This window comes from Mus caroli, chromosome 18, assembly GCF_900094665.2.
Source record: "Mus caroli chromosome 18, CAROLI_EIJ_v1.1, whole genome shotgun sequence".
NCBI lineage: Eukaryota > Metazoa > Chordata > Mammalia > Rodentia > Muridae > Mus > Mus caroli.
The window spans coordinates 85,301,069-85,323,763 of NC_034587.1; the positions used below are offsets into that span (position 1 = coordinate 85,301,069).

The following is a 22,695-nucleotide window of genomic DNA, read 5'->3' on the forward strand; positions in this document are numbered from 1 at the left end:
TCGGCCATCACTGCAAAGAGAGGCCCATTGGACTTGCAAACTTTATATTCCCCAGTACAGGGGAACCCCAGGGACAAAAAGGGGGAGTGGGTGGGTAGGGAATTCAGGGGATGGGTATGGGGGACTGTTGGGATATCATTGAAAATGTAAACGAGGAAAATACCTAATAAAAAAATAAATTAAAAAAAATAGTCCTTAAAAATGTTCTGCATTCACAGTGTATTTTGACATATTCACTCCCCCTTCCCACCTTCACCTGTTGTCTTCTTTCATTTTCACTCTCAACTTCAAATCATCTATTTTTTTAAAAAATATAACCCACTGAGTCCAAATAGAATATTCACTTATATTAGTGAAAAGTCACAGATTCCCGAATTTTGTGCCTGGGTGCCTGACTTAGAGTAGATATAGTTAAAACAAATCATCATCCTAAATTATTAACATTTACCTCTGTTTGAAGAACAAGACTAACCAACTGTAACCTCTGTTTACTTTTATTTCTAGTGTTCTAGTATTCATTTATCAAATCAACAAATTTGATAGTTTCCTTCTAGGTTCTTTAAATGTGAAACCGTTAGGTTTAAAGAATTAGCATGGCACTGAGCAACAGCTGCAAGCTTATATGCTGATGCAACAATCATGAGGTAGAGAGAGAGAAAGACAGAGAGAGAGAGAAAGACAGTGATAGAGATAGACAAAGACACACACACACACAGAGAGACACACAGAGAGAGACAGAGAGCTAACTGGGAATGGTATGGGCTTTTGTAATTTCAAATCTCACCCCTAGTGACATACTTCCTCCAACAAAGCCATACCATTTAATCCTTCCCAAACTATTCCACTGGTTGGAGAGCAAGTATTCAAACACACAAGCCTTTAGGGGCTATTCTCATTCAGACCACCAAAGATACCAATTTAAAGCACCCTTGGGACACAACAGTCACTAGATTATAGGTTAGTGCCATTGCTCGTTAAGTCTCAGAATGCTATTTTTTCCCTAGGATTTTCTTCATGTGAAACAAGAAATTGTTTATAAGGTAAAGATTATAAAACTAATTTATGTAGACAGGTAGCCTCTGGAAACCTGGAGTGATATTAAAATACCAGTATCCACTTGATGCAAGTTTTATCAATTTTGGTTTACCATGTTCCAGTGGTCTGGAATGCTCTTATGCATAAAGATCAATACAGCCTTTACCTTTATCTAGAAGGGTGACTCTAGTTACAGAAGCAAGCAGTACCTGTGATATAGGACTACTTCAATGTTACATTACAGCATGAATAGAAATGGCTTATTTAGTTAATCTTAATTTGGATAGGGTTAAAATCTAAATGTATGTATAATTTGTACAGTTTAATAACATTATATAGTGTTATAAAGTACCTCTATATATGATTTATTTGAATACCAAAGGTATACTTGGTATTGATTCTATTATCATTTTGCTACTTACAAAAGTAAAAGATTAACTGTCCTTTATCAAGTCAAATGAAACCAAGCAGAAGCCAGGGCCAAGTTCCGTAACTGTCCTCAATGTCTATGCTTTTAATTTGCTGGTTTAACTTTAGATTAGATTTTTTTTGTCACATGCCAATAGTTGAAAGTTGGTTATCTTGATATTGCTGAATCTGTGAGTCCGCCCTACTTCATTCAAGCTCACTGCATGTATATTCCATCTGTTCACAGAGTAAGGTCTAACATTTGTGCTTATTTTTTTAATGATCCATGAAAAGATACATTTACTGGACACCCACTTCCTCACATGTTCTGATCTAGCAATTTAGGTTTGTTAGTTGTTGGTTTGTAAAATGGTCTCATGTAGCCCAGGAGTTTGCTATGTAGCACAAGCTATACTTAAACTCTTGATAATACTGTATCTAACTTCTGAGTTCTGGAATCAAAAGCATGACCCATTGTACTTGGCTCATTACCTAGGTTCTACATTATTTGGTGCCTTCACCCCTGTCTTAGTTAGGGTTTTATTGCTGTGAACAGACACCATGACCAAGGCAACTTTTTATAAGGACAACATTTAATTGGGACTGGTTTAGGTTCAGAGGTTCAGTCCTTTATCATCAAGGGGGGAACATGGCAGCATCTACGCAGGGATGGTACAGGAGAAGCTAAGAGTTCTACATCTTGATCTGATTGCTGGTAGCAGAATACTGCCTTATAGGCAGCTAGGATGAGCCACTCCCTGGGCTGAGCACATACAAACCATAACAACCCCCAACCCCTATCTCTAATGAGGACAAACAGTGGGCAGTGCTGATGGATCTGCTTCTTGCCTCCCTCGGCAGGAAAGATCTAGTGGCATTTCTTTCATGAGTCTTCTTCAAAAGTTTATAACTCAGTCATAAATACTTGGCATTGACAGAAACTTACCCTGGAGGATTGCAGGCCTAGAGAAAAATTATTCATTTATAAATTCCACTGACTTGATTTAAATTGTTTTAACTGCACTTATTCTTTGTGATAGGAGTAAAAAATAATGGCTTCATAGTTCAAGACAGATTTGTCCTCCTATGAATCAATACAGCATTGGGATACATGAAAAAAAAAAGCCATCAGAAAAGGGACCACTGAGAACAGACAATAATTCTTTCTTTAGGAGAAGGGCTTGAGGGCTGGCATTATTCAACCACAGATCTATTAGCAGAACTTAAGGGGAAAAGTGAATGTTATGAACTATTGATTAACTCCTCAAAGCATCCTGTGTGCTTTCTGTTTTTCTATCCCATCCTCACAGGTTTCAGGGAGGTGAATGCTTGCAGTACTCTGACCATTCCCATAGCAGCTTCGTAAAGAAGTCAGGGCAGGGAGGGAGAGCAGAAGTAGCTCTGGCTGTACTGGTCCATGCATGACAGAAGCTTCACTTATCTACACTCATTTCTGGAAGGAAAATGCTTGTTTCATGCTGACTTTAAAACATTTAGGGCTCTTCGAAGTAAAGTAAGTTCCACTAAATCAGATATAAAATATGAGTTTGTCTGTTCCCTCTTTTTACCAATTACCCAGCACACAGTGAGATTGTTGGCATTTCGACACTGAAGACATGGACCCGACTCTAATGGTCAGATTTATTGGAAGAGGTTGATCATGTAAACATAGTTCAGACTGTAACATTTGAAACTAGGATTTATAATTCAGATCTTGGATAAAAAGTTCAAAGTCACATATTTGAATGAAACAAAAATGTAATCTTAACTCAACAATTCTGGGTCTATCTTAAAATGGAATTCCTCACATTTTCTTCTTTAAATGCAACCACTGAAATTCAATAAAAGTTGAGAAATTCCACCTGCGGAGGTGCCTTAAGTGCTGTTCGTCGGAGGAGATGTTCATCTTGCTTTTGGAGATTGGGCCTCTCCCTGGCTTAGGGCGTGCCAATTCAGCCCAGGGTCCTCCTTACTTCTGAAGTGGAATATAGAGTGTTACACCACAGTAGACTTTTTTCATGTGGATAGAAGTCAGGTCCTTGTATTGGTATGGCAGGTGCTATTAACATTATTGTTTTTAAAGATTTTATTTATTTTTATTTTTTTTTGTTTTGTTTTGTTTTTTTGAGACAGGGTTTCTCTGTGTAGCCCTGGCTGTCCTGGAACTCANTAGACCAGGCTGGCCTCGAACTCAGAAATCCGCCTGCCTCTGCCTCCCGAGTGCTGGGATTAAAGGCGTGCGCCACCACGCCCGGCTTAAAGATTTATTTTTATTACTTTTATCTGTATTGTGTATGTGGGTGTGAGTGGAAGTGCTTTTGGAAGCCAGAGGTGTCAGGTTCTCAGCAGTTGCGTTACAGGCAATTTTGAGCCAGTGTATAGATTCTGGGGACCTGTGTAAGAAGAGTAACCAATGAATCATCTTTTCAGCCCCATATTCTTGTTCTTGATGGTGAACCCAAATTAATCAAGGAAGCAATAAAAATCTTAGTGGTCATAAGAATTAAGGAGGCTTTCAAGGAAAACTGTCCCCACTTAACCTATCCAATTGTTCTTAGATTCTTTGAGTTTGATTCCTATCCTGCCATGATTAATGGATCCTTTCTTCATTTCCCCTTCTTTCTTTGGTGGGAATTTATTAAATTCATAATTCATACTACAACTTTTTTCTTCTAGGTGGAGCCAATAAACATTTTATCCTTCCCATTGTTGGAGGGTTAGTTTCACTGTTACTTGTCATCATAATTATCATCATTTTCATTTTATATAACAGGTAAGTAAGGCAAGTTCTGCTGAGTCTTATTTATCTTGAATGATTCTGATATTTATAATTTTCTATAACAAACCAACAACTTATGAAGCAACTTGAGATTCATGTGTGAGTGCACAGTTATGTACATAGGTAATTACTGCTTTTCAAAAAGGGAAAAAAGGGGGGGGGACAACTGGAGTACTTTTATAGACCAAAGCTGGAGTCACTCACTTAAGAGTTGGCAGTGTGCCCTTACATTCATGCAAATTTCTCTGTTCTACATCCATCTTCCCTTCTGCCTCCTCCATGGGAATAGCTGTAAGTTGAGAAGCTTTTGTTAGTGTGTGGGGTGTGGGAGGGGCTGGAAAGGGCAACATAGAGAGGGAAAAAGAGGAAGAAGAGATTAATGTTTTATTCAGTCATCTTCTTTTTAAAAACATTGCAATGCAATGAACAAGAGTCAAGGAAGCTTACATATTACCAGAATAACAACAGTCTAAGATGGTTTGATATTTTCTGAAACAAGCCACCCATTGATATTAAATAAAGTAACTTAGATAGGACCTGAAGGGGTGGCCTGAGAGAGAGGTTTCAGGCCCTTTCTTTCCCTTCTAGCACTCCCATGAGCACTACTGATCTGTCTAGTATATCTCATACTCAGTTATTTTATTTATTTACATTTCAAATATTTACCCCTTCCCGGTCTCACCTCCTCAAACCCCCCTCCTCCAACTCTTCCCCTTTGCCTCTAAGAGGATGCTCTCCAACTCACCCAACTACTCTCACCTCATCCCTCTAGCATCCTCTTACACTGGGCAACAAGCCTCCACAGGACCAAGGGCCTCCCCTTCCATTGATGCCAGACAAGGCCATCCTCTGCTACATATGTCGTTGAGCCATGGACCCATCCATGTATACTCTGGTTGGTGGTTTAGTCCCTGGACTTTAATTTTATTCGATAACATCTTATACTATGTTCCAGATGGAGAGTTACCTGCTCAAGGGAGAAAGGGACCACTTTTGAACATTAGAGTTTTGCATTTCTGGAAAGACACAGGCATATGATTTTTTTTGACAAATGAATAAATAAAATTTTATTCTTCCCTTGCTGAGAATATTAACGTCACACACACACACACACACACACACAAAACCATGGCTTATTATTATGGTTCTCAAGCAGGTTTATATGACCTGTCTCTATATATTATCCATGAACCCTCCCTGATTCTTTTATTGTCACCTGATGTTAAACATTTTTCACTTCCCTACATTGCTCTCAGACCCACTTTCTCCCTCTAACCTACCGATTTTTACCTATTTCTTCTTTTGAAGGAGGATTGGTGATGCCATTCTCCTGATTGATGCTTATATTATCTTCCAAAGACACCAGTATATGTAATCTTACAACTCATCAATGCCTTGTTTCCTGACCTCAGTATAATCTTCATTTATATTTTCTATGTTACTACTACCCCTAATCCTGATTACATTCATTAAAACTAAAACTATTATATTTTTTAACACATCCAACTCATTTATCAAAAGTGAAGAATTTTGCTACCAAAATACAGTTTCTCTAATTTGACCTCAGTCCTTGTACTTCATTCAGCATAATAATGGAATAATCTTGTCCTCTTCATCTGTCATCCCTTGTATCCTGCTTTATATTTTAATTTTCCTTGCGATTGTTATCCCTTTCTGTAAATCTATGATAATCACAATGGCAGGGTTTGTACTTTTCATTTTTAGTGTTTGATTGCACTAATATATCTAAACAGTGCATATTCAATAGGTGTCTGCCCGGGTACATTAGAACACAGGGAAGTCTTACCTTTTCTCCCATAATGGTGGTCTTAATTTTTTTCCTGAGCAGAAAATACCAAGTTAGGAAAAGACCCCCAAGTGTTAGTATTACAAAAAATTCTTTATCACGGCAGTGATATCACAGGGACAGGCAGCAGAGATGTAATAGTGAGTGTCAGAAGAGACCTCTGGAGGATCACAGATGTTGGACGTGATAAGTTTTGTGTCAGAAAAATGCATTACTTTTACACGAACAACTAAATTGAACCAGAGAGTACATGACAACCCTTGGTTAAATGTTATAAAAAGATTAGGGAGCTTGGCTGCATAATAGTAGGTGAAAAGCACAAAAGAAAGTGCACTCTCTCTTTCTACCTTGTCACTGGGGCTGTTTGGGTTGTTACTTCAAATGGAAATGCTTTGAAAGCTGACCCAAGGTTTATAACAGTGACCCACAGCCCTACGTCTTACCATTTAGAATAATGCTGCAGCTTCAGATGTGCTGAGTTGAACAGAAGCCAAAGTAAATTTAGACTTTACTCTTGGCACCTAGTCACCTGTTATTCTGATGTCCTTGGAAGCAATTCCTCTGTGTCAGGTTTGTGCTGTTCCATGTAGAGATGAGAAGGATGATAATAGTGAGTTACAGGACAGGAGAAGTACAGAGTGCTGGTCAGTATGAAAGGAGACAACATTTATTCTTGTTTTGGACGTCTTTTAGATAAAATTTAAAATTTAGGTTGAAAAACATTGCTTATTTGAACATTTGGTACAAATGTGCATATGATGTTTTTAACAAATATGTGTCTTTATATGCTGGAAACTCTTCTCTTTTCAGCACTGAAAATGTCCACTATTGAGAAATACTTTACAATTAGGCAAACCAGGACAACTGTTCAACACACAACAAGCTTTGGTATATGATCTAACTGTAGTGTAAAGATAAGAGGACTAATCATGAAATACTGATCACTTGTCTAGCAAATATCACAGTACAAGTTGCATAAAGAAAGCTTTGCGATCTGAATCAAATTCTATTTTATTCACACTACATTGTTTGCTTTAGTGTTATTTAAGTACACACACACACACACACACACACACACACACGGAGAGACATACACAGATACATGCAGACATGCACATACACACACACACTTATCTTAAGAATGACAATTTAACAACTGGTCAAAGGTATAGATTCATATCTTTGTTTCTTCATGTTTGAAAGAAGCAATAGTAACCTTACCACAAATTTTCTTAAAGAATAAGTAAGAATTACTTACTTATATAAACTTAAGAAAAATCATGTATGTACTTGTGTGTCATATATTTCCACATAGAATAAGTAAATACGTAGAGTGCTAATTTCTTAAATAAAAAAAAATCAAATAGATGTGTATAAGGAGTTAAGATTGTGCTGAGGTAGCCGGGCTACTTCCAAGCGATTGGAAATACACATTATAGTCAATAGCCATTATGGATATTCTTTCCTCTGTAGAAAGAATATCTTACTTTCATGACTGCTAAAGTGGAGTTGTAATTGTAGATTTAAACAAAACAACAAGGACACACAAACACAACAGAACTCACTTCTTATACTCAATCTATTTCTGCTGTAGTGCAGCTAGAATCTTGTTTGTAGGGAGATGACAGTGAGACAGACCTGATATCCCCATAACAGCTCTTTCAATATTCTTGGCTGTAGTTATTTTCTACAATTCAATTATAGTATCATTTTTGTTTCTTTTATATTTATTCTTTTGAAATTTTACCCAGAACGTTGGTTTACTTAGATGGGTGTGTTATACAGTATGGCTCTGGATGGTCTGCTTATACAGCTGACTCAGAATGGAGAAGCCTTAGATTCAGATGGGCGGGCTGTGGCTTTAATTCCAACACCATTACTAACCCATGAGATGCCTTGCAAGATCCTATTCACCTCTGAGCAATTTTCTAATCTATTAGAGCTTTGATGTACTTTAAATAAAATAATAAACCAGGTAATTTATAGTAAGACCTAGAGATTTTTAAATGAAACTTAAGTCAATTATTATTGTCATCCAATACAATAGAGTGCTAGTCTTTTAAAGAAGTCCAGCAGTCCAAAAGCTATAGATCGTTTTGACATTAGTTCACTATATAGTATCTTGTAAAACCACTGTAATTAATTGCTATTGCATTCTGCCTGTAGAGCTGTGTAGCTGTCTTTTCCTTCTATGAGCACATGAGAGTAGCTAAGTATGTTCTTTTCATCACTGTGAAAAAACACCTGGAAGGCAGCCTTAAGGGAGAATAGACTTATTTTAGGCCACAGTTGGGAAGTACTGTCTGCCATGACAAAGAAATCATGGGAGCAAGAGTATGAGTCATCTGGTCATGTATCCAGTCAGGAACCAGAGGGAAAAGATTCCTGATGTATTTTCTTCTTGTTATTGAGCCTTTGACCCTGGCCCATAGGATGGTGATGCCATATATAGCACGAATCTTCTTTCTTCAGGTAAAAATTTCTGGAAACAAAAATCACACCCAGAAATAAGTTTCCATGATGACTTTAAATCTAGTCAAGTTGGCAGTCAAACATCACTGTGGAAGATGTACACATAAAACATAAAACAACTATATCTAGCCACAACCACTTATTCACAACAAGGAATTGAAACAGTACAGATAACCAGTGCTTGAGTGTAAAGTCTTAATATTCTGTCCTAAATTTGTATTCCAGGAAGAGACGGAGACAGGTGAGAATTCCACTTAAAGAGCCCAGGGATAAACAGAGTAAGGTAAGTTGATTATCATTGTTCCTATTTGTTTAAAATAGCCTGTCAGGGGGCTGGAGAGATTGCTCAGTGGTTAAGAGCACTGACTGCTCTACCAGAGGTCCTCAGTTCAATTACCAGCAACCGTAAGGTGGCTTATAACCATCTGTAATGGGATCCGATGCTCTCTACTGGTGTGTCTGAAGACAGCAACAGTGTACTCACATATATAAAATAAGTAAATCTTAACAAAAACAAACACCAACCCCCCCCCAAAAAAACAAAAAACCTCTCCCATAAGAGCTCTTTTATATTCAGTTGTGTATGTTTTCCTTGTCATGCTATTGCTTGTGATTCAAGTACCAAGTAGCTGGTGAAATAGTTATCTTTTTATTGTTAAAATTTTTTTGAGGCCAAGATTTTGAAAATATATCAGTATAAAAATACATGACTATTTTGCTAGTTCTTGGAAAGCTGAGGTGGGATGATTGTGAGGAAAATAGTAACAATTACACTGTTATAATTGTAGTGAGCATTGCACATTACCAAAATCTGCATCATGTGTGCTTCTATAACACATTCTACAAACTTGGTAATTTATAACACCAGACATCAATTTTTTCCATGACCGAGAGTTTAAACAAACAAACAAACAAACAAACAAACAAACGGAAACATGAGAAGGATATCTATTTCTTGGGTAAATCTGGTCTTACACTTTCCTTCCAGTTTCTGGTAGCTACCAGAAATTCTCCACAGCCATTGGGGAAATATATTAGACATTGCACAGGTAGAGGACATCTTATTTTTGAAGAAGTAATCAGCATAAGACTGAACCTGATAATCTGCCTTAAATTTACTTACCACCTATTCCGTTCATGTAAATTAAGATTGTAATTTCTAAAATGTGTTTTAGAAATAAGTTTTGTATAATAAGGTTAATGTTTTACCAAATTATCTGTAATGGAAATTTGACCTATACTAGTGTATTTAGAGGGTTCTATAGAATACTTTCATTGGATGCTGAAATTCAGTGAGTCATTCAGTGTTTTGCTATTTATTTTGTAGGTAGCCACCAACTGCAGAAGTCCTACTTCTCCCATCCAGTCTACAGATGATGAAAAAGAGGACATTTATGTAAACTATCCAACTTTCTCTCGAAGACCCAAACCAAGACTCTAAGCTGCTCTTTTGGCCTGAACACATTAGTGATGACTTCTATGGCATGGAATTTTACCCATGCTTTCCTCACCACTAGGATCTACATTGATAAAAAATTGATTGAATTTATTTCATCTCATATATAGAAGTACTTTATTACCTGGAAACATACTTAATAGAGATTCATTACAAAACCCAAATCTAATGTTCATGTGTTCAAGGAACCTTCTACCATTATGTAACAGAACAGTCTAGAGAGGATTAAGGACCACATGGCTTTCTTGCTCTACTTGAAATTAATTGTGAGCATAAGCTTGTTTCTGGAGTCTTCCTACAGTGTTAGTTCTACTTACATACTACTGGTCCAACTCTCATGCTGTTTCTCTCAGATGCTCCCATGATGGCTGCCAAGGACACTTGATAGAAAGATTACTGGTTAAACACAATAAAAAAGTTCATTATTCACTTATTAGCAAGAAGGTAGCATTATCATAAAGGATTAGATGACTTAAGTTAGCTATAGGTTCAAGATCAGGACTAAAGTATTACTTGGAAATTCTGAGTATTTCTAAAAAGGAGGATGAAAGGAACCTAGAAGTTGAGTTATTACTAAAAACTTTTGACTGCAAAGACATTACTCGTTAACCAGATAACAAGTGAATATGCTGTAGCATCAGCATAATTCAAAAGAGTAAAGGAATGGCTAGGAATGAGGTAGTTGTGTAATTATTTCTTCTCTTCCTAGTTTCAAATAAATTCATCTCTAATTCTATAGAGAATTCTTGCATCCCATTCAGGACTGGCCTTCTATACAGTGAGATGGTCCAGTAATAAATAATTTTTTATTTATGTTTTTTTTTCTATTTTGAGAATTATTTTAATATATAAACTTGTGAGTTAATTTTTTTTTGCAAAATTAGCACATGAAGGGGCTGGTGATATGGCTCAGTGGGTAAGAGCACCCAACTGCTCTTCCAAAGGTCCAGAGTTCAAATCCCAGCAACCACATGGTGGCTAACAACCATCCGTAACGAGATCTGGCGCCCTCTTCTGGAGTGTCTGAAGACAGCTACAGTGTACTTACATATAATAAATAAATAAAATCTTAAAAAAAATTAGCACATGAAAAGAGATTGATGGTTTTAAGTAGTAGAACACATTAATGTAGGAATCTGAGAGCAGAGTGTTTGGGAGGGGGTGAAGAGGAATAGTGATATATAAGAGAAAAATCTATGCTTCAGAGTTTGATCAGGGTCATCTCTCCTGACTCTGCTGGAATTGATAGAATGCACCTGATGTTGTCTCCATTTTAGATAGAGAAAAAAAAAAACGAGTATTTATAAAACTAAATAAAACTATAGTTATCTCAAAACTATGGGGATCATTATAATATAGAATAGATTTAGTATCTAAAAGACCCATTTCTAATCTCTAAAAAATTTTAAATTATCATAATCTTTGAATGCTAGTGCTGTTACATATATTCTAAAATGTAATCCATAGTTTTAAGGTAGCTGGTGGATATTTCATATTTTTAACCTTAGATCCATGCATAATGAATAGGCCAATTATTTTGCCAATTATAGATATTCAGAATGTAATAAATAAAATGACTTTTTTCTTAGTTGTGCTTAAATAAGAATGGTTAATTAACTCAGATTTTGACTGATTACTTGAAGATTTTTATGTCTCAATTTGTGAACTGTTTCTCTAAATATGCCAGTGAACTGAAGTTGAACGACAATTAATCAGAAAATAGCCAACATTTGGAAACATCAGAGATCACGTGGCTACCTATGACAGTTGGCATGGTTAAACAACTTAGTATTGTTCATGAAATAAACTACTTTTCAATAAATGTTAAAGACAGTCAAAATAATACTTTCTAGTATGTTTAGTAGTAATAATACTTTCTAGGATGCCAAGTTTGCAGTGGCTAAGTTGGTGAAAGGGAACGCTTTTATAATTGCATGATAGGGAGATATAGCTACCTGGTGGTCAGTGATTTATATGAAGAGTCACCGAAGTCCATCAAGTCTCTGTTTCTTTGGCAATTCATATAATGTTTTGAAAAAAAAATCACTCCTTCAAAAATATTTTCTCTGCCTACCCTTCCTTTCTGTATGTAATTTCTCACAGAATTTAGTATTCATCAGGGATACTTACTACAACTTCTGACCTCCCCATGTCTCTGTTATGCTGCAGAGACGATGTTAACTGTCTCTCTAGATATTTTTACTCAAGAAAGCACTTTAATTGTAATCTGTGTGTCCTACACAATTCACAAGATTTCTGGAATGTGACCCCTCCAACTGGCAACAGAGTGATCAAAACTGAACCAAAATTAAAGGACAAATGTCAGAAATGAAGTATGATTTTGTTTTCCATGTTTTATTTTATTTTAATTATTTTTTTAATATTTGGTGCTGCTTTGGAGGCCAGATGCTTTCTGGAGGTGCTTTACACAGATAATGGATACCAGTATATAGTGCAACATTAAGTAAAATATGCTTGGATTAATTGTTATTATCTTAATATTTTCATTAAGGTAAAAAATCAAAGTTAGGTCTGATTAGGAATAGAAGAGTTTCTTACATGCTTACAATAACTATGCATATACTATTTTATTATCAGATTGATGTTGAATTTCATTAAAATGCATTTATGTTAATGTTAAGAAAATAGAATATGAATCTCTATTTTTCTCCTTTTTCCCCCATTTTTCTATACTGAAAATTGAACTCAGGGATTTTAAATATCAGGCAAGTGCTATGCTCCTGAGCTATACTCCAGTTCAGAATATAATTTAAAGTTTAAATATTCAACAAATTGTCAAGATACTATACATTAAATATAAATTTAAAAAGATAAAGTAAAATAAAAGCTAGAGGTTCTTTTTGATTTTAAACATGCAAGTTTTATTAGTTTACATATAGAAGTCTATTAAATAATATAACAATCTTTTAAATTAGGAAACCCCACATTATAGTTAGAGATCAGTTTACATAGTTTAATTTTCTATGTTCAAAGCACTAACATTGTTGTAAGATGCTATTAGAAAATGCTTTATTTGAGGCAATGGATAATAATTATCTGATTCTGATTTGTTGCTTATTGTCTCTTATAATTATAAATTCTCTATTTTATTTAGAACAATGTTTCCAATTTTATTTTCCATTTTCAGAGACTGAATTTGTAGGCATAGAACAGCTCTTATCCCTCAGTGTACTGTAATCTATTGTTCTCAATGAATAAAACATAGCTCTCAATGATGACTAGCTTTCTTTTGCTACCAAAAAATTTTAGGAAAAATAAATAGAAAAATCAACATGTAGACAGAAGCAAAGAACACAGAAACTTTGTACTTTATATCTTAAAGCAATAGTTTGGACATTTTATAAATATGTGTATTTTAAACAGCTATGGAATGACAGCAGTCCTATGTTCTGCATTTCATTCCATGAGGGCAACAAACTCAGTTCTTACTCATTACCTCATTCCACTCTTCTGCTGTCCCATCAATAGTCATACACTGGAGTTCAGGTACAAAGTTTCCACAGCAGACCAGAGTAAAAGCATGATTATTTTAGTTTGGGTTTCTATTGTTATGAAGAAACACTATGACCTAAAGCAAGTTGGGGGAGGACCTGCAGTCAATCACTCTAGAAAGTCGGGACAGGAAATCAAACAGGGTGAGAACCTGAAAACAAGAGCTGATGCAGAGACCATAGAAGGATGGTTCTTCTTGCTCAGCCTGCTTTCTTATAGAACCCAGGACCACCTGCCCAGGGATGACACTACCCTTGATGGCCTGGACCCTCTCACATCACTAATTAAGAAAATGTTCTACAGACTTGCCTACATCCCGTTTCTCTCTCTCATATTTTTCTTTATTTTTATTCACTTTCAATCATGATCACAGCTCCTCCATCTCTTTCTAATCTCACCCTTACAAATCCCTCCCTCCACCATTGCCTCTTCCCCTCAGAGAAGGGGGAACCCCCTTGGGTACCATCCCACCTTGGGACATCTATTTCCAGCAGGACTAGGCACATCCTCTCCTACTGAGGCCCAATCAGGCAGTTCAGGCAGCGGGGAGGGGATCCAATGACAGGAATCAGAGAGCGAGTCAGTCACCCCCTCCAATCCCCATGCCTTTTCTACTTGTTAGGGGACCCACATGAAGACCAAGCTGTAAATTTTCTACAAAGGTGTAGAGGACCTAGGTCCAGCTCCTGCACGCTCCCTTGGTGGCCAATGCTTTGTGAGCCCCAATGGTCTTAGGTTAGTTGACTCTACATCTTCTTATAGTGTTCTTGACCCCTCTGACTTGCTCAGTTCTACCCCCATCTCTTGCAGATGACTCCCTGAGCTGTGCCAGATGTTTGACATCTGCTTTCATCTGCTACTAGATGAAGCCTCTAGGGAGACAGTTATGCTAAGTTCCTGTCTACAAGAAAAGCAGAGTATCATTAATAGTGTCAAGAGTTGGCTCTCTCACATGGGATGGGTCTCAAGTTGGGTTATTCTCAAGTTGGTTATTGGTTGGCTGTTCCTTAAGTCTCTGAATCATCTTTATCCCTGCACATCTTATAGGCAAAGCAAATTTTGGGTTGGGGTTTTGTGGATGGATTGATGGTCACTCTCTTTTCTGGAAGTCCTGCCTGGCTACAGGAGGTGGCTATATCAGTTCCCATATTGCCCCCTAGTAGAAATCTCAGCTAGAGTTATCCCCATAGACTCTCTGTATCCTTCCTTCATCCCAGGCTTCCATTCTGTCACCACAGATGCCCTTCCCACTACCAGCCCTCTCCCCACACCTGATTGCTATCTCCCTTCCTCTCCTTACCGCTTCTTCTACTCAGTTTTCCCTCTCTGTCTACCTCCAACGACTATTTAGTTTCATCTTCTGAGTGAGATTTACACATCCTCTCTTGGGAACTCTTTATTACTCAATTTCTATGTGTTTGTGGATTGTAGTATGGTTGTCCTGCATTTTATGGCTGACATTTACTTATAAGTGAATATATACCATACATGTCTCTCTGGTTATGGGTTACCTCACTCAGGATGTTATTCTCAAGTTGCATTCTTTTTCCTGCAAAATTCATGATGCCTTTAAAAAAATAGCTGAATTGTTTTCCATTGTATAGACATACTACATTTTCTGTATCCTTTCTTTGGTTGAGGGACATCTGGGTTGTTTCCAGCTTCTGGCTATTATAAATAAAGTTTCTATGAACATAGTGGAGCAAATGTCCCTGTGGTATAGTGGAGAATCTTTTGGGTATATGCCCAGGAATGGTATAGCTGTGTCTTGAGGTAGAACTATTGCCTGTCTTCTGAGAAACCGTCAGATTAATCTCCAAGAGTGGTTGAACCAGTTTGTAATCACACCAGCAATGGAGGAGTACTCCTCTTGCTCCACATCTTCACCAGCATGTGCTGTTACTTGAGTTTTTAATCTTAGTCATTCTCACAAGTATAAGATGGAATCCCAGGGTTGCTTTTATTTGCATTTTCTTGATGATTAGGGACATTGAATATTTCTTTTTTTAAAAAACTTTATTAAATTATTTTATTTATTTACATTCCAATGCTTCTTGGACATTTGAGAATCGTCTCTGGAGAGTTTCCTGTTCTGCTTTGTTCCTCAATTTTTAATTGGGTTATTTGGTTTGTTGGTGTCTAATTTCTTGAGTTCGTCATAAATTTTTGATATAAATTTTGGTTGGTGAGGATTTTTCCCAATCTTTAGGCTGCCTATTGTTCTGTTGACAATGTGTTTGGTCTTATAGATGGTTTTTGGTTTCATGAGGTACCTTTTATCACATGTTGATCTAACTGACTGAGCCACTGGTGTTCTGTTCAGGAAGTGGTCTCCTATGTCATTGAGATCAAGGTTATTCCTTTACTTTCTCTTCTATTAGATTTAGTGTATCAGGTTTTATGATGAGGTCTTTGATTCACTTGGACTTGAGTTTTGTGAAGGGATCTATTAGCATTCTTTTGCATGTAGTTATCCAGTTAGACCAACAGCATTAGTTGACTATGGTTTTAACTTCTTTGTCAAAATCAAGTATCCACAGGTATGTGGGTTTCTTTCAGGATCTTTGATTTAATTCCATTGATCAACCTGTCTATTTCTATACCAGTACCATGCAGTTTTTATTACGATTGCTATGTAGTACAGCTTGTGAACAGTGATGGTGATACCTTCAGTAGTTCTTTTTTTTTTTTTTTTTTTTTAGTAGTTCTTTTATTGTACAGAATTTTTTTAGCTATCCTGTGGGGTTTTTTTTTTTTTTTCATGATTGTGAGAATTGCTCTTTCAAAGTCTGTAAGGAATTGTTTTGGAATTTTGAGGGGAAATTGCATTGAATCTGTAGATTGGTTTTGGTAAGATGGCCATTTCATTGCTAAACCTACCAATCCAAGAGCATAGGAGATCTTTCAGTCTTCTAATAGACACATAAACTTATTTCTTCAGAGACTTGATGTTCTTGTCATACAGGTCTTTCACCTGCCTGACTAAAGTTAGTCCAAGATATTTTATATTATTTGTGGCTATTGTGAATGAAGGGTATTGTTTCTCTAATTTCTTTCTCTGTCCATTTATTGTTCATATGAATCTTAACAAGAAGAACCAACTGTATGCTTCAATCCCATTTAGAAGGGGGACAAAGTAATCATGGGAGGCAGAGGGAGGGAGGGACTTGAATGGGAGAGGGAAGGGGGAGGGAAAAGGGGGAAAGGATCAGGTATCAGGTGAGACAGGAGAGAAGCCCAGAAGGCCAGGAGAATGAATGGAAATATGTAACAGTGTGGGGTAGGAGACAGGGGAACCACTAGAAATTCCCACACAACAGGGATATGAGAGGTTCCTAGGACTCAATGGGAATAACACAACAGAGAGAAGATGGAACCTGAAGAGACCACCTCCAGTAGACATGATCCCCAGTTGCAGGGTGGGGCTGCCAACTCATGTTAAAATTTTAACCCAGAATTGTTCCTGTCTAAAGGAAATGCAAGGAAAAAAATGGAGCAGAGACTGAAGGAAAGGCTACCCAAAGACTGCCCCAACTTGGGATCCATTTCATGCACAGGTGTCAAACCCCTACACTATTGTTGATGCCATATTGTGCTTGCATGGTTGTCCTCTGAGAGGCTCTACCAGCACCTGACTGAGACAGATACAGATACTTACAAATAACCATTGGTCTAAGCCCAGGGACCCCTATGGAAGATTTAGAGTAAGGACTTAAGGAGCTGAAGGGGATTGGAAGCTCATAGTAAGAACCGTATCAACCAACTGAATCTCTCACAGCTCCCAGGGAGTAAGCCCAACCAAAGAACATACATGGGGTGGTCCATGGCCCCTGCTACATATGTAGCAGAGGACTGCCTGGCCTCAGTGGGAGGGGATGTACTTGGTCTTGTGGAGGTTTGATATCCCCGAAAAAGAGGATGCTAGAGGGATGAGGTGGGAGTGGATGAGTGGGGGAGCACCCTCTTAGAGGGGAAGTAGAGGGAAGATGGGGTAAGGGGTTCTTGGAAGGAGGACCAGGAAGGGTTTCAAAGTTGTCACTTTGAAAGGTAAATAAATAAAATAATTAATAAAGAAAAGTGGCTTTAGTGCAGCTTATTTGATCCATTTTTCTTGTTAGCATATGAGAGTAGTCTGAAGCAAGTTTTAATCTTCTTTTACCTTTCTTTCATTAAAAATGTAATGATTCAGTAGGCTTCAGAGAATTATATTTGTCTTGTAGGTTTTCTTTTTTAGAATACACTGATTTTATGTACACAATTGCCAAATAACAAAATTAATCATTAAAATATAATTTTGCAAATCTCTTCATTATCCTTTCAAAAGCTAATAATAGCTAGCTCTTATAAATTTTGGTAATTGACAAAGTATATATTTTTATTATGTTGTATAATTTTAAAACCATTTCTTACATGCTTTTATTGGAGTTTTACAAAACTTCATGATCAGGCCAAAACAATAGTATTATTGTAATTGAGAATTTAGAAGATACAGATGCAAATAAGGTGTGTGCCAGACGCTACTGTCAACTTGATTAAGATGAGAATATTGATTCCTGTAAGAGACAGATTTTTAAAAATTTCTTATAAGAGTAATGTGAAATGTTGAACACTATTCTCTTTAGGTTATTTTAGTCATTGTGGTGATAGGCTGATTTAAAAGGCCTAGAAAGTTTCAGCTTTTCCTTTTCTGGTATGTGCCCAGTGTCCCCTGACTGACTTCTCTGTTTACCAATTATAGCTTTACTTGCAAAACCACTCATGCAAATAGCTGTCCAATGACAATGGCTTCATGGATATCTATTCCAAGCTTCCTTTCACATGTCTAAAAAGATACAAAGCTAATTCATTTACCAATTGTAAAAAAGTCATCTGGTTTCCTATAAATTTTAGGTATAAATGATTAGATTCTGAAATTTAAAAATCAATTCTATTTACCATAGCACTCAAACAAATGAAGAAATTACATCCAGCCAAATACATGCAGGATTTCTGTGATTACATTCTTTTTAAAAATCTTGGTCTGATTCATAAGTACAAATAATTTTCTTTCATATATTTTTGATATATTTCACAGAGACAGTTGTGTGTGAATAATTTAGTTTTTAACTTTTAAGCCTTTATTGCTTTTTCTCTGTTGCCTTAATGAAACAGTCTTGAATTCCTATAATCTAAGTTCTAAGATATTTCATTTCTGCTTTATTCCTGATTTTAGAGAGTATGTAGTCATTCAACACAAAGCCCAATGCTAACTATAACTGTTTGTAGATTTTTTTTATAATCTTGAGGACATTTTCTTTTATTTGGATGCAACAAAAGATTTTTATAATTAGTGAATGTTGTATTTTGTCAAGTGTATTTTTGATGCATAATCATATGACCTTTTAAAATGTTGTTAATGTGGAGTATTACATTTGTAATTATTTTAAATGTTAAAACAGCTTACATACCTGGAGTTAGTTACATCTGGGTGTGATTTTAATTCTTTATCCACATTATTGGATTTAATTTATAACATTTAAAATTTAATATTAAAATATAGCACTTGAGGCTGTAGAGATGGCTCATCATTAAGAGCACTGGCTGTTCTTTCAAAGGACACAGGTTTGATTCTAAGAACCCACGTAGTGGCTCACAATCATCTGTAACTCCAGTTTCAGGGAATCCATGAGCATGCATGTAGTACACAGACATTTATGTAAACAAAACATCCACATGTTAAAATATAGCACTTGAGAAAACTCTTCAGTATAATGAAGCATACGGCATACTTGCATTTCACTCTTTAAGCTTTCTTTTTTTTTTTTTAACTATTCACAATTACCATATTGCTGATACGTTTGTGCATTATTTTCTATTGGTTAAGAATTTGATAAATAATTATAGAGTGTTTTGAACAAATCAATCATGAATCCATCCTCTTCTATTCCTCCCTGTTCTTTTCCCCACATTTACCACCATAGTTTATGTGCTCTTTATGTAAACCCTCTCTGATATCTCTTAACGTTGACTATGTGTGTCTGGGTGGAGGAACATCTTCTGAAGTGTTGATAGCCTCTAAGAACCTGCATCTTTGAAGAAAACTGGCTCTTCCTCTATCATCATCTATCAATTGCTAATAGCTACTCAACAAAGGGTGGGACTTCATGAACCCATTACCCATCCATGCTGGGATTTTAGCACGTTTGATCCTTTATAGGTCATATTATCACAGCTACTGTGAATTTATGTGTACAAGGGTTCTGTCATTCCTGGCAAATATTTTCCCTGTAAATATCCACTATCTCTTGCTTTCATAATGTTTCCACCATCCATGGTCCCAGAGTATTGGGAAGAGAATGTGATATAAATATACCATTTAGAAATGAGTACTCCAGACTGACCAGCTGTAGATCTCTGTATTAATTTAGATTTCCTGCAAAAAGAAGTTTTCTTGAGGCTTGACAAATACACTGTTTCATGTGTATAATGATGGAAACTTTAGGGGAAGTTCATGCAGCCAAAGAATATTATTCATTCTCCTGGGGGGGCCTATGCTCTAGCCAGCCTTGAGTTTTCAGCCAGTTAATGGTACCAGGAATGTGTTTTACCTTGTGGAGCATGATTTAAATCCAATAAAAAACTATTTGGATTCATAGCTGGTTAATACTGTTGATTCTTTCTCTGAAAGTTGCATGCATAGCATATTCTAGCACTATGAAAGCTAGCCAGCAGGGATAATGTTTTTGGGTTGGCACCAGTTTGATTTCTTCATGTACTGTGACAAGAGCCTATACTGTTTTATTTTTAATGAGATATTTTCTTCATTTACATTTCAAATGCTATCCCGAAAGTCCCCTATACCCTCCCCCTGTCTTGATTCCCAACTCACCCACTCCTGCTTCTTGGCCCTGGCATTCCCCTGTACTTGGGCATATAATCTTCACAAGACCAAGGGCCTCTCCTCCCAATGATGGCCAACTAGGCCATCTTTTGCTACATATGCAGCTAGAGACACGAGCTCAGGGGCTACTGGTTAATTCATATTGTTGTTCCTCCTATAGAGTTGCAGACCCCTTTAACTCCTTGGGTACTTTCTCTAGCTCCTCCATTGGGAGTCCTGTGTTCCATCCAATAGGTGACTATGAGCATCCACTTCTGTATTTGCCAGACACTGGCATAGCCTCACAAGAGACAGCTATATTAGGGTCCTGTCAGCAAAATCTTGCTGGGATATGCAATAGTGTCTGGGTTTGGTGGCTGTTTATGGGATGGATATCCAAGTGGGACAGTCTCTGGATGGTCCTTTCTTCTGTCTCAGCTCCAAACTTTGTCTTTGTAACTCCTTCCATGGGTATTTTGTTCCCCATTCTAAGGAGGAATGATGTATCTACATTTTGATCTTCCTTCTTCTTGATTTTCATGTGTTTTGCAAATTGTATCTTGAGTATTCTAAGTTCTGGTGGTTCCTCAGAAAATTGGACATAGTACTAACATAAAATCCAGCAATACCTCTCCTAGGCATATACCCAAAAGATGTTCCAACTTGCAATAAGGACACATGTTCCACTATGTTCATAGTAGTCTTATTTATAATAGCCCGAAGCTGGAAAGAACCCAGTGTCCCTCCACAGAGTAATGGATACAGAAAATGTGGTATATTTGTACAAGAAAGTACTACTTAGCTATTAAAAACAATGAGTTTATGAAATTCTTAGGCAAATGGATGGAGCCTATACTGTTTAAGTAGAGGGTTGTCTATAGAAACCAACTAATCAACATCTGGAAAAGAGATAACTCATACATGGACTTTTATTTGGTAGCCTATGATGTCTGGGAGAGGCATTGTTAGCATATGTATATGTGTGTATATATGTGAATGTATGTATTTGAGGAAGATTCTGTGGTAGGTTGGCACATGGAATTTCAAAGGACATTGCTTTTATTCCCTCTACTCTTTACTCTAGCCTCTCCTTGTGTCATCCTCCTCACTTAACCTTTTCAGTTCCATTTTTCCCCTTCCCTCTTTATACCACTTGAGTCTGTCATTCTTCCTGCTGACAATGACACTCATTAGGTTGCTCATCCTATGGTTACTCCAATTTACACACACATATCTAAACGTCCAAAGCTACTACCCACATATAAAACAGATAATGTGGTATTTGTCTTCCTGGGTCTGAATTACTTAATTAGGAATAATTATTTCCAGTTCTATGTATATTTGAGATTATATAATTTTCTTTAGAGCTGAATAATATTTCATTGTGTGTATACCTATTTTCACAATCCATTCAGACATCTAGGGTATTTCTATTTCCAGACAATTGTGAACTTGGCAGGCTGAATATGGATGAGGCAGGATCTTAGTAAAAATATGTAGAAAGTCCTTTGGGAATATACCCTGGAATAGTACAGATCCTGTGGTATATATATATAATATTTATTCATATATGGCTGCACTAGTTGACACATCCACCAACAATGGGTAAGCTTTCTCCTTTCAGCAATTCATGGCATTATTTGTTATTATTTGTTTTGTTGTTGCTCTTTTTACACCTTAGCAATTCTAACTTGGGAAAGAGGAAATCTCTAAGAAGTTCTAACTTACATTTCCCTGAAGGCTAAACATTTTGAGTGATTTAAACAAATATTTCTCAGTCACTTGTGTTTCTTCTTTTGCAAACTCACACTTTAGTTCCATGCTTCCAGTTTTTTTTTTTAATTATTGGTTATTTTATTTACTTACATTACTTTTTTATTAAATATTTTCTTTATTTACATTTCAAATGCTATCCCTTTTCCTGGTTTCCCCTATGAAAATCCCCTATCCCCTAACCTTGCCCCCTGCTCACCAACCCACCCACTCCTGCTTCTTGGCATTACCCTAAACTAGGGCATAGAACCTTCACAGGACCAAGGGCCTCTCCTCCTATTGATGACTGACTGTTGTCCCCCTTTTCAGTCTCCCTCCACAATCCCCTATCCTATTCCCCTCTCATTTGCTTCTATGAGGATGCTCCTCCACCTACCTATTCATTCCTGCATCACTGCCCAAGCATCACCCTTTGCTGGGGCATTTAGTATCCACAGGACCAAGGTACCAAGGTCCATCCCTCTTATTGATGCCAGATAATGCCATCCACTGCTACAATTATAGTTGAAGCCATGATTCCCTCCATGTGCACTCTTTGGTGGTTTAGTCTCTGAGAGCTCTGGGGTCCAGTTAATTGATATTGTTGTTTTTCC

At 36.9% G+C, this 22,695-nt stretch overlaps 1 protein-coding gene across 1 annotated transcript in view; it reads left to right on the forward strand.

Moving 5' to 3' along the window:
• The window catches only part of Cd226 (CD226 molecule), a 74,081-nt gene extending 63,273 nt beyond the window's left edge, over positions 1-10,808 (forward strand). Inside the window, exons 5-7 of the mRNA XM_021150993.2 lie at positions 4,120-4,216; positions 8,727-8,784; positions 9,829-10,808. Of these exons, the coding sequence (XP_021006652.1) occupies positions 4,120-4,216; positions 8,727-8,784; positions 9,829-9,942 (269 nt within the window). The 3' untranslated portion in view covers positions 9,943-10,808. The remainder of the gene's footprint in view (positions 1-4,119; positions 4,217-8,726; positions 8,785-9,828) is intronic.
• The last annotated feature ends 11,887 nt before the right edge of the window (positions 10,809-22,695 follow it).